General features: G+C 31.5%; 1 protein-coding gene across 1 annotated transcript; it reads left to right on the forward strand.

Annotated features, from left to right (window-relative positions):
* Positions 1-5,785: 5,785 nt before the first annotated feature.
* Positions 5,786-9,642, forward strand: LOC131868784 (subtilisin-like protease SBT4.14). Its single transcript, XM_059215663.1, has 11 exons — positions 5,786-5,878; positions 5,971-6,077; positions 6,171-6,268; positions 6,545-6,691; positions 6,806-6,911; positions 7,034-7,562; positions 7,639-7,742; positions 7,856-8,086; positions 8,543-8,654; positions 8,801-9,014; positions 9,098-9,642. The coding sequence occupies exons 1-11, from the start codon at positions 5,786-5,788 to the stop codon at positions 9,640-9,642; spliced, it is 2,286 nt and encodes a 761-aa protein (XP_059071646.1).
* Positions 9,643-12,147: the final 2,505 nt, after the last annotated feature.

Here is a 12,147-nt window from a genome sequence, read left to right on the forward strand (position 1 = left end):
TCGACAAATGGAGAGGGAAAGAGAGATTAGAGAAAGAGAGGGTTATTGGGTGGAAGATAGAATGTGTGTGTGTGTGTGTGTTATTGGGTATCTAAGATTAGAGAAAGAGAGGGTTATTGGGAGAGAGAGAGAGAGAGAGTTGGGGATAATTACTTATTTAATGTTTCAAGTATTTTGAGATGATTATTACACAAAAATCATGAAAGAGGGAATTCATAAGAAAGAGTTGTGAGATTTTGATGTTTCAAAATTGAAGGATGAATTTAAATCAATTATAATTATTTTTACATAAAAAAATATAGAAACACTACCTATTTCATAGTGTAGAACTCTAAATCACCTTTCTAACACCTGTAAAAAAATAAAATTTTGATATAAAATGTAAAAGTTATGCCCATTTTACTAAAATGTGATTTTATAATTTTTCTAAAACGGATATCCGATTTGGTTTCCAAAATGGATATCTGATTTTCTTTCCAAAATGGATATCTGATTTTGTTTCCAAAATGTTTTAATAGTTGTCATTATATGTTAATTTAATGTTTCAAAGTTAAGCAACTACTTATAATATGGTACTTGACCTTGTTTTAATTGTTATGATCAATTTAGAAGAGAATCACATAACTCTAACTAATTCTTCAAGTCAAGTATAAAAAGTTAAAAGTTATATCATACTTCTACTTTTACATTAAAAACTTTCATAATTCTCTCTATTTAAATGCATTCTAATAATTTTTGTTACCCTTGCAGATGACTCAACTTTAATTGATTTCCACCAAAAGATCTCTATTGTGAAGAAATATGATATACTTGCCAGTTTCACTTTGGTGATTATCTTATTACTGTTTTTCAGTTTGTCATGAATCTTTCATAAACTTAATATGTTTCAAAGTAGTTAGTTATAATAATCATTTTGAATTGTTGTTTGCCTTGTAATAAGATTTGGACTCTATCTTAATAAAAATATAAAAAATCATTTTGAAAATTATTCTGACTGTTAATTTCAGAGAATCTAAACATAATAATATTTTTTACTTTTATGAAAATAATATTTCTAATTTTGATCTTAAAGTACTCTAAAATTTCAAACAACAATATTGCTCTTTTATTTATTACTATTCTATGTAGTTTCATTTTCTGTTAATCTTTTGTTTCCATTTATACACCATCTGAACTTGAAGTATTTGTATTCATGCTATAACAATGATCTTCAGCTAATATTTTTAAAAGAGATTTTGCTGAGATGAGACTCTCTTTACAGTCTAGCGAAGCTGGTCTGTTCTAAATTCTAATATTTAAAGACTCAAAACTGATTTTCTAGTTAAGAAGTGTTTTCTATTTGTGTCTTTATACAATAATATTTTATGTTTGATTCCTTTGGTTCAACACTTAATATGTCAACTTTATAATTCAAACAATAGTCTCTGTAAGTACATGTGTACTTTTACCTTGCATGATTTTATATTATACAACTCAAATGAGATTATATTAATTGTGGAGAAAAAGGATTTCATATCAATGTAAATATCTATTTGATATTACAATTTACTATCATTTCTTGTACACTTTTTCTATGGACCTGCCTAATAGTAGCATGAAAGATGCAATGGCTATGCTAGGTTGAGTACCAATGTTGAAGGAAATGTCAATGTTACATGCACTTGTCTACAGGGGTTCAGGCCCAAAAACAACCATGCTTGGGATTCTCAAGAATATTGGTTAAGTGGTTGTGTTTGCCGAAGTCCATTGCAGTGCTCTCTCACTAATTCTACCGACGGTTGCTTGGAAGTGAAGAGCAAGAACTTGCCCGACGATAAAGCCATTCCATATAGCAACGATCTAACTCTAAATGGATGACAACATGCCTACCTAAATAACTTCTCGTGCATGGCCTTTTGGCTTAGTAGCTCATCGACCTGCCCTCAAGATATATAGGGGTTGCTTTGATTACTATCCTACTATGTAGGATAACCTGGAGTTCTCAAAACTATAGTTGTTGCTCCTATAGATATGGTCAAGTGATTTCGAAACAACCCATTGAAACTTATAAATTATCTGGTAGACATGCATGCAAAATACGAAATCATAGAGATAGCTACAGAATAGACACAATTTTTCAATTCTTAGCTATGTTGAGAGAAAGCCTTCCGCCATACATGCCCGTTTCCAAAGTAGACTGCTAACATGATGCCAACATTATCAATGCAACCTGTATTCCGATCTGCATCCAAAATGCAAACAAATTATTCTCAGCATACATAGAATGCAATGAAAACAAATTATTCTTAGAATACAGAGGATCTCCTCACCTGTATTTGATCTGCTCTTGTTTCAAATGGAATGGGTAAGATTCGATTGCAGAGAAAATAAATTTCCTTTATTGCTTTCTTACTTCCAATTTCCTTTATTGTTTTCTTCCTTCCAATCGTTGCACAACTGTTGCATGTCATCATTGCATGTAACTGCTAGACCTTTGACGTTACATTTCGAATCATGTCTTTGGTCCATGAAGCTGCAGACGGTGCTTGGTCCACACAGCTACAGGCGATCATGAATCCGTTTTCTTTACGGTTTACATAGAATATTCTCGTTTTATTCTATCCTTTACTCCCCTTGATGCGACTATATAGGAACGCCTCTCGGCATAAAAATAAGACAAAAATATTAAAAAAGAGAGAAAATGAAAAAAACACATAAAAGAAGAGCAAGCAAATAATAGAAGAAAGTAAGACAAAACAAAGGAAAAAGAAAAAGAAAATATATATATGTATGTATGTATGTATGTATGTATATGCATATATTTGTGTGTGTGTGTATGTATATATATGTATATATACAGATACACATACACATATACAGATACATATACATATACATACATACATACATACATACATACATACAGATATATATATACATCTCTTTATATGTATATGTATATGTATATGTATATGTATATGTATATATATCTATATGTATATGTATATCTATATGTATATCTATGAATGTATATATATGTATATATGTATATACATATAGATATGTATATATATATATATATACATAGATATACATATACATATACATATACATATATATATATATATATATATATATATATATATATATATATATATATATATATATATATATATATATATACAGACACACATATATATATATACATATATATGTATATATATGTATATATATACATATATACATATACATATACATATAGATATACATATGTATATCTATATGTATACGTATATGTATATGTATATCTGTATATATACATACATATGTATATATATGTATATATATACATATGTATGTATATATATACATATGTATATATACAGATATACATATACATATACATATACATCTACATACACATGTACATGTACATGTATATGTACATGTACATGTATATGTACATGTACACATATGTACATGTACATATACACATATGTATACGTATATGTATATGTACATGTACACATATGTACATGTACATGTACATGTATATGTATGTGTGTGTGTGTGCGCGCGCGCGTGCACTAGGATTTGGGTTTCCTCCAAGCAAATATGGTTTTTGGTTGAAGAAGAAGCTCAGCCAGGGATGATTTATTTCATATTAGTATCATATGCAAGATGCCAAAAGTAAATGTTAGATTTCTTAAAGATGTTTAATCAAAGATATTTTGACCTAGCAGCAAGATTACTGGAAACATCAGATGGATCATTGAGTCAAGATGTAAAACAAGGAATGAAGAGAACTCTATTTTGTTTCTAGTGTATCAGATTCTGAAACTTTACCTAACTTTATGCTTTTGTTTCCTACTCATTGCGATGCATTTAGAAGTGATACTAATGATATTATTTGGAGAAAGAACATAAACTTTGACCTTTCATTATCTTTTTGGGCTCAAGTAGCTATCTTTGAAAAATAAACGCAGAGATGCCAAAATTGAAACTAATATGGAAGATGAAGACTACAAATTCTTTCTTGAAAACATTATTAAGGATGATGTATCCTATGATTTTTAGTTGAAAAAGACACAAGACGGAGGTGAAGCATTTATCGAGTGTGAAGAAGAAGAAGATGGACAAAGGATGCATCAATCTTTGGGTGTTAATATTTTTTAGCATATACCTGGACATAATAAACATAAATAATCATAAAACAAACCAAAAGAATGTGCAAAATATGATGGTATTTGTCTAATAAAACAAGAAGTTCTATGATAGTCCAAACAACGTGACACATTACTTTCTTTCTAGCACCTCAATATAAATCATGCATTACATTTTTTCTATTATTATCATTCTGTCAAATGCTTATGAAATCAATGTTGATGGTTTAATTTTTATTTTTATTTTGGTTTTTGATGGAGAAGCTCACAACAATCAGAAGCTCCATAATGCAACAACTAAAGAGCTTACAATGCTATTCCCATACTTATAGTGTTTGAGGCAATTTCTATTTTTTTGCGTTCTGCAATTGACTCGTTAATTGCCTTTCATTAAAAAACATTTGATACCATGCTTAGATTTTGTAAACATTTTATAGTAATTTTGAATACTAGTTGTTAGCAAGCTACAAGCTACAATGGGTTGTCATATTTGTGCCAATAGCATTCTATTTTGAATGTAGTTTTTCTATGTTAAGTAGTTATAAAGTTTCTCTTAGCTACCTTTCTTGTGCAAATATCAATTGCCAAATATTTATAAACTTATATTACATAAATAGAAAGAACTTTTCTTTCTTTAAGATGGTTTTATTGAATTTTTTCAAGGCATAAGCATTTATACAAAATTAGATTTAGACTATAAATAAGATACTATGTCAAATTTTAACTAATAGAAAAACAAGTTTAATCATTTGACTTCCATTGATTGTTTTTAATCATTATTAATTTTTATTTATAATTAAGTCTATTTTGATTGAATGTTTTAGTACAATTGTGCAATCTTCTGAAGCTTGGCCATGATAATGGTTTAACTCATTTGTTTACTGTATGCTTATATAAATCTAGCACATTCTTTCATCACATATTTTTAATAACTTGTGCCTATTAAGGATAGCATGAGCATGAATGATAAGTTCTCATGATTTATCTTTTACACTTGTTATCTATGTTGATTATATGCATAATAAGTCCTACCTTTCTTAATACTCCATCCTCTCGTAGATTAGCTTGAAGTCAACACGTTCTATTGCAATAACTTAATGTACATCCTAATTCTATATATGTGATACTATCATAGTTTTTTAAACACATTCTCATCACCTTACCTCTTGTTAGAACATAAAGACCTAAAAAACTATCACAAAACCACATAACATCAATTGTTAAGCTCCTTATGAAATCTAAACATGAAGCAATTCTTTATTCTCACAAGAAACAATAACTCACTAGTTCTTAGCAAATGACAGGGACTCCATTGTATCACACCTCTTGTTTTATGTTGGATTCTTTAATTGAAAATTATTATTATTTTATAAAGGAAAACGTTATTGTATTTTATTATTATTGTTGTTAACGTTATTATTTATTGGCCGACCAATAATTTCAATGAAATGCCTCGTTAAACTCACGACGGAAGAACTTAAATTCTTTGTTCGTACTCGTATTTCGTTTCACACTTTTCAAGACAAAAAGCCACCTTAGTATTATCAACATTTTATTTATTTATTACACACTAGAGTAGTATAAATTGATGGCCTGTTTCATTACATTCTGAGATACAGTAAAAAAACATTACTAACCTTTTGATGGCAAGTACAGTCATAACCCATCTTCTGTTTCCCTTGGCTTTTCTCGTTATCCTTTTCTCCACAGCTGCTTCTCGTCAATTGAATGAAAAGGTAATATCTTAACTCTTCTTCGATAGTAAATAACTTCATCTCCCTCTGTTTGGATTGCTACTGACTGAACATTTTATTCTCTGTCAAATCAGCTTTATATAGTGTACATGGGTGATGTTCCATCCCCAGATATACAAGATTACTCCCAAACAGCAGCAACTGCATCTCACCTCTCATTGCTTCACTCTCTACATGGAAGGTTATTACATAGTTCTTTCTTCTTGTATGCTTCACTCTCTACATGGAAGGAGAAATATTTTTCTAATTTTGTTTTTGTAATATTCTTGTTAAGCTATGAGGCAGCACAGGAATCTTTTGTTCATAGCTATTGGAAAAGCTTTAACGGATTTGCAGCTTGGCTTTCCTCATCTCATGCCCAACACCTCTCAAGTAAGATTACCCCAAAAATGGATGCTGTATTTAACAGTGTGCTCTGTAGGAATTTTTAGAATGGTGTCGAGATGAATTATAATGATAATGGGATGAATTGCTTATGAATTGGAAATTTAAAATACCCAATATATGCTGAGAAGGATATTGCATCTTAATTAGAAATTTGGCAACCAGGATATTAGTAGTAGTTACTAGAAATTCGTCTTTGTTTTCCAAATGTATTATCATTTTATTTCCAAATAATGAGTTGAAAGTCTTGTTTGTGAATTACAGACACAGATGGCATAGTTTCGGTCTTTGAAAGCAAAAAGGCCAAACCCTTAACAAGTAGATCATGGGATTTTGTGGGACTCCCTCTGTCTCAGCAAACCAATGATTTGGAGTATCAAAGTGACGTAATTGTTGGCGTTCTAGATACAGGTATAACAAAAAATAATAGAGGCTTCATTGGTAGCATAGAACAGACACTAAAATGGTTTCACAAGATTCTCAAAGTAATTCTGAAGAAATATCTCTTACGCAATTTGAGTGCAGGGGTATGGCCAGAATCGGAAAGTTTCGATGACAAGGGATTGGGTCCCATTCCCTCAAAATGGAAGGGAGTGTGCCAGACAACACCCGACTTCAAATCCTGCAATAAGTACTAGAACATTCATTCGTGCTACTTCTGGAACTAAATCCTTTTACCATCAAGAAATGATGTAGAAAATAATTATTTTTGAGATTTTATCGTGGTGACAAATGTATTTAATTATTTCCCAGGAAAATAATAGGTGCAAGCTTTTATAATAAAGGCTCTGGATCTGAACCAGAGGCTGGTGAGTTCATCTCTCCAAGAGATTCAGATGGCCATGGAACACACACTGCCTCCACAGCGGCTGGAAGCATTGTCAAAAATGCCAGCCTTTTTGGATTTGCCCAAGGAGACGCGCGTGGAGGAGTACCTGGCGCAAGGATTGCTATATACAAGGTTTGCTTTTCAGATTGCAGTGACGTAGATATTCTTGCCGCATTTGATGATGCAATCCATGATGGTGTGGATATTATTTCTGTTTCGATTGGTTATTCAAATGGAGGATTCCTTCCCCCACTTAACTACTTTGAAGATAGCATTGCAATTGGAGCATTCCATGCAATGAAGAGAGGAATCTTAACATCAAATGCTGCTTGTAACGATGGATCTGTGGGAACTGTTTGCAATTATTCCCCTTGGTCCTTGACAGTGGCTGCAAGCAGCATTGATCGCCAATTCAAATCACAACTTAATTTGGGAAATCAAACGTCCTTCGAGGTAAATCAAATATCATTGTCATCCACTCATATTAAGTGATCAAAATTCTAATGAGTTGAGTTTAATGGTGTGATAGGGGCGTGCTATAAATACATTCACAATGGAGCAGCCTTGGTATCCTTTAGTATATGGAGGAGACGCTACTAATGTTTCTGGCGGATTTTCATCACAGGACTCAAGGTGAAATGCAGAACATCATCACATGAATTTGATAATGAATTACTTTTTTAAATTACATTTGCTCATTTGTTGAAATCAAAGCTCGCCATTTGTATGATTATGAATATGGTCAGTGGTTGCAAGTTATATTCCCTGGATCGCAGCTTAGTTGAAGGAAAAATAGTACTTTGCTACTTAGCAGACCCATATGATCTGCCCGATGGTGGAGTGTATGTCTCTGGAGGGGCAGGTGCCATAATAATGTACGATCCAATGAATGATACAGCTTCCTCGTTCATCGTCCCAGCTACACTTATATTTAACAAAGAGGGAGAGGTTATCAGATCTTACATCAACTCCACAAGGTAAATGCATGAATGAAATGAATTACTTTTTCCCCCATAAAAATTGCGTTTGATGGAGTAGAAAGTCATCTAGGACTTCTAGTAATTGAATTAGACCACAATCCAACAAATTCATGAACGGCACTACCTAATAGGCACAATCTATTGGGTTGTGGTCTAATTTATTTACTAGACGCCCCTTCGGGATATAATATTGTTTTACTCTAAAATTGGTTAAAACGTTTGATTGCCTATTCAAGATCAATAAAAAATGAAACAAATTCTGACATTCAGAAACATTAAATCTATGGTACAACAAAAGAAGCTGAAATCAAAAGCCTTTATTATATGAGTGTAAAAGAGCCCTAAAGTGGACAGTTCAATAACAAAATGAAAATTGAATATGAAATTTCAAAAAAAGAAAAAAACCAAACTTTAAGACACTGCTTATGTTTTAATTCCAATACATTTCATTAGCTCTCCAACGGCAAGCATAGAAAAAGGTGTGGTTCGGAATGATTTACCTGCACCTATAGTGGCTTCATTCTCATCAAAAGGTCCCAACCAAATCACACCAAATCTTTTGAAGGTGAGAAAACTAAAATATCTGAATGGTATTTGAAAATTGATCTTAATTAACAATTAAACTTGACATATATATCAGTGGCTCACTCTCAAAAAAAAAACAAAAAAAAACATTTAAACTAATCCATTTATATCATATTTCCTTGACAGCCTGACATCACCGCACCCGGTGTAGATATTCTAGCAGCTTGGTCAAAAGCTGCACCAATGACCACAAGTCCTTTGGACAAAAGAGTTGTGGATTTTAACATAGTTTCTGGAACATCCATGGCATGCCCTCATGCCACAGGAGCAGCGGCCTATGTCAAGTCATTTCATCCTGACTGGTCTCCTGCTGCTATCAAATCTGCTCTCATGACCACAGGTGGGTATCCATTTCATAACCCAAAAATTGTATATAATCTTATTTCTTTCTTATCTATGCTCACAATTTAATTTGTGATTCAGCATCTACATTCGATGCAACATTAGAGGGCAATCGTGCTGGGGAATTAGGATATGGTTCAGGGCAGATTAACCCCCTCAAGGCCATCAATCCGGGGCTTGTGTATGAAGCTGACGCAAAATCCTATATCAATATGCTATGTAGCCAAGGATACAATGAAACATCTTTACGTTTGTTGACAGGAGAATCTGTCACTTGTTCTTCAAAATTATCCGAAAATGGAGTATGGGAACTTAACTATCCTTCCATGATGATTGTTAGGGATGTAAGTGAGCCCATTTTTGTTCAATTTCCAAGAACAGTTACAAATGTAGGACCTCCAAAATCTACTTACCAAGCCAAATTAGATGCGCCCCTTGGAATGAACGTGACAGTGGAACCAGATACACTCTCTTTCACGTCCTCCAATCAGAAGATGTCATACAATGTGAAAATTGAAAGTCGGGTTGTACCAGATGATTATGCTTTACTATCAGGTGCACTGACTTGGAGCTCTGGCAATTACAGTGTGCGCAGCCCCATTGTTGTATATTATGTGAAACAGTAAGATAATTATGGCATCTATGGGCAATTAAATTGTCTTAGGACGTAGGTGCATTTTATGAAAGCAGGGTTTGTTTTCCAATGTCCTCGTAAAGGGTTGGAGGGTGTTTATTTTGTTAATATATTAGATTTTTATTGTGGACATTCAAGTATAACCTTTCAAGTTGTAATTTTTTCTTTTTACAGATTACTTTTTAGTTTTCATGTGATTTTTAAAAAAAGTAGATTTTATGTTGTGATATTTTATCTTTGGATAAATAGTTTTTAAAGTATATGTTAAAAAGGAGCTTATATTGATTTCATGTTAGTATGAAAAACAGACTGTATTGATCTTATATTATTGTTTAAATAAATATATTTGTAAATTTGTAAATTGCACATTAAAAACATAATATTAGTATTAAACAAAGATTACATATAAAATAAACTTCTTAATAATGATAAAATTTTCTAAAATCTATTTTCTATGTTTTTAATCATTGATAATTAGACATGCAATGAAGAACAATTCATATAATATAATATTAATTGGATATAAATTCAAAAGATGAAGTAATTTTTAATTTTTAATTTACTTGATTTCATCTTGAAAATGTATTGATGGCAGTACACATGTTAATTTAATTGAACATGCACGATGACAAGATTGCTTTTCTTGATAATGTCAAGATTGATTTCTGGTTACCACTACCACACGGTTATTTCATAATGTGTATTTAGCAGTACCGATACATTTTAAAATACCCTTCGTTCAATGGTTCTAGTAAATTACATAAGTAGCATTGAGAGATTAGAAAAACTCTATCATTGTAGATCATGTAAAGTACACTACTGGTAATTAGTAATTAATTTAAATGTTATAAAAAATCACTTATTTTTACAAAGAAGTGATTTCTTTTCTATTTTCTTTTTTTAATTCATCTTTTTAAGGATTATAATCTTTACATATTGGTTTCTTTCTAACATTATTATAAATCATAAGTACATAGGCATATATAATCGATTGGACATAAATAATCATTCTTTTGAATTATAATCATATGATTTATTGGTTAATAGTTCTTACAAATACGTGATTGAGTATTGTTGTCTATGTATTCTCCATATCTCCATATCACCAGATGTTATAGTTTGATATATATCGTAGGTCTATTTTTGTATGAATTCTCTCAGCTACAGAGCTATTAGATTTTGAGTTTGTATCTAGCAGTCAATGTATGGAGCTGTAAGAGGATGTAAGAGCAACAAAATGTGATGGCAACTTTGAAGAAGCTGAAGTTCAGATTGTTAATGTAATTTTTGAATAAACGAATCTATAAAACTTTATGTGTGTTTTCTTCCTATTTTGTACCCCTTTTTTCCTACATGTGGTATCAAAGCTTGGTTGGTTGTATTTGTTGGGAGTAAAGGATCATTGATAGTTGCTCCAAGTTGTTTTCTACAAGGATCGTGGGCATTAGAGGAGGAAAATTTTCTATTGTTAATGTAGCCATCAGCCAAAAGAAGATTACAGCTAAAAGGAAAGGTTGCTAGTCAAAGATTGAGAAGGTGCACAAAATTGTCAAGTGTGTGAGCAAGGTAAGTTTTTTTTTTGTTTCAATGGGAAAAGCTGATAGAGTAAACAAAGAGAAAACAAATTATTTGGAAGAAGAATTGAAGGAATGTAAGAAAAGAATTTGACAATGCTTTTAAAAGAGATAATTATAAAAATGTAAACTTTCTTTTGCATGATAATTGTGAGCTTGAAATTTTCTGAAGAAAGTAAAAGAGGAAAATGAAGAGAAGAAAAATTAATGTTGTTTAATGAGTTGGAAGAGAAATTGAAGAAAGTAGAAGAGGAGAATAGTCTATACAACAAGGAAATATCAAAATTAAATGAAGAGAATGAATGTTTAAAGTCAAAAGCATTGGGCCACGACACTTCATATAGTACAAAATATTCGTGTTCATCATTTGATAAGTGTAATTTTATTAAAGTCATTGTGATAAAGATAAGCATGTTAATGAGTCTGAAAATATTGTCAGAAGTGATGAGATTAACAAAAGTTGTTTTCAAAAATTTGGTTTGAATATTATGGAGAAAATGGATTATAAAGGTAAAGGATTGGGAAAACATGAAAAAGGAATCAAAGAGCTCATTCAACCAATAGAGATGCCAAAATATGAAGGGCTTGGATATAGAAAAGGTGAATTGATGTTCAACATGATATATGTTTAAACAAATCACCAAAAAAAGAAATAAATCCAGTGTTCTCTTGCAACAAAGAAAGTCACATTAAAGACATGTGTTGGGATCTACATCCTTGCAAAATTTGTGGTTTAAGAAATCATTCTAAAAAAATGTGTTGGAACAAAGAATGGAAGAACATGAACCTATGACAGCTTGTATAAAAATGGATTGTGGATGGACCTATGGATCTGGTTGGGAAGAGCTTACAAGTATGTTCAAAAGGTTGTACAAATGTTCATATGTGAAGACTAATAGAAGTCATGAAAGGTTTGGATGTTA

The sequence above is a fragment of the Cryptomeria japonica genome, unplaced genomic scaffold, assembly GCF_030272615.1.
Source record: "Cryptomeria japonica unplaced genomic scaffold, Sugi_1.0 HiC_scaffold_219, whole genome shotgun sequence".
Taxonomy (NCBI): domain Eukaryota; kingdom Viridiplantae; phylum Streptophyta; class Pinopsida; order Cupressales; family Cupressaceae; genus Cryptomeria; species Cryptomeria japonica.

Coding starts and splice junctions, on each gene's coding strand:
- LOC131868784 (XM_059215663.1), top strand. CDS start 5,786: ATGGCAAGTACAGTCATAACCCATCTTCTGTTTCCCTTGGCTTTTCTC. Junction 7,563..7,638: donor GAAATCAAACGTCCTTCGAG/GTAAATCAAATA, acceptor ATGGTGTGATAG/GGGCGTGCTATAAATACATT. Junction 8,655..8,800: donor TCACACCAAATCTTTTGAAG/GTGAGAAAACTA, acceptor TTTCCTTGACAG/CCTGACATCACCGCACCCGG.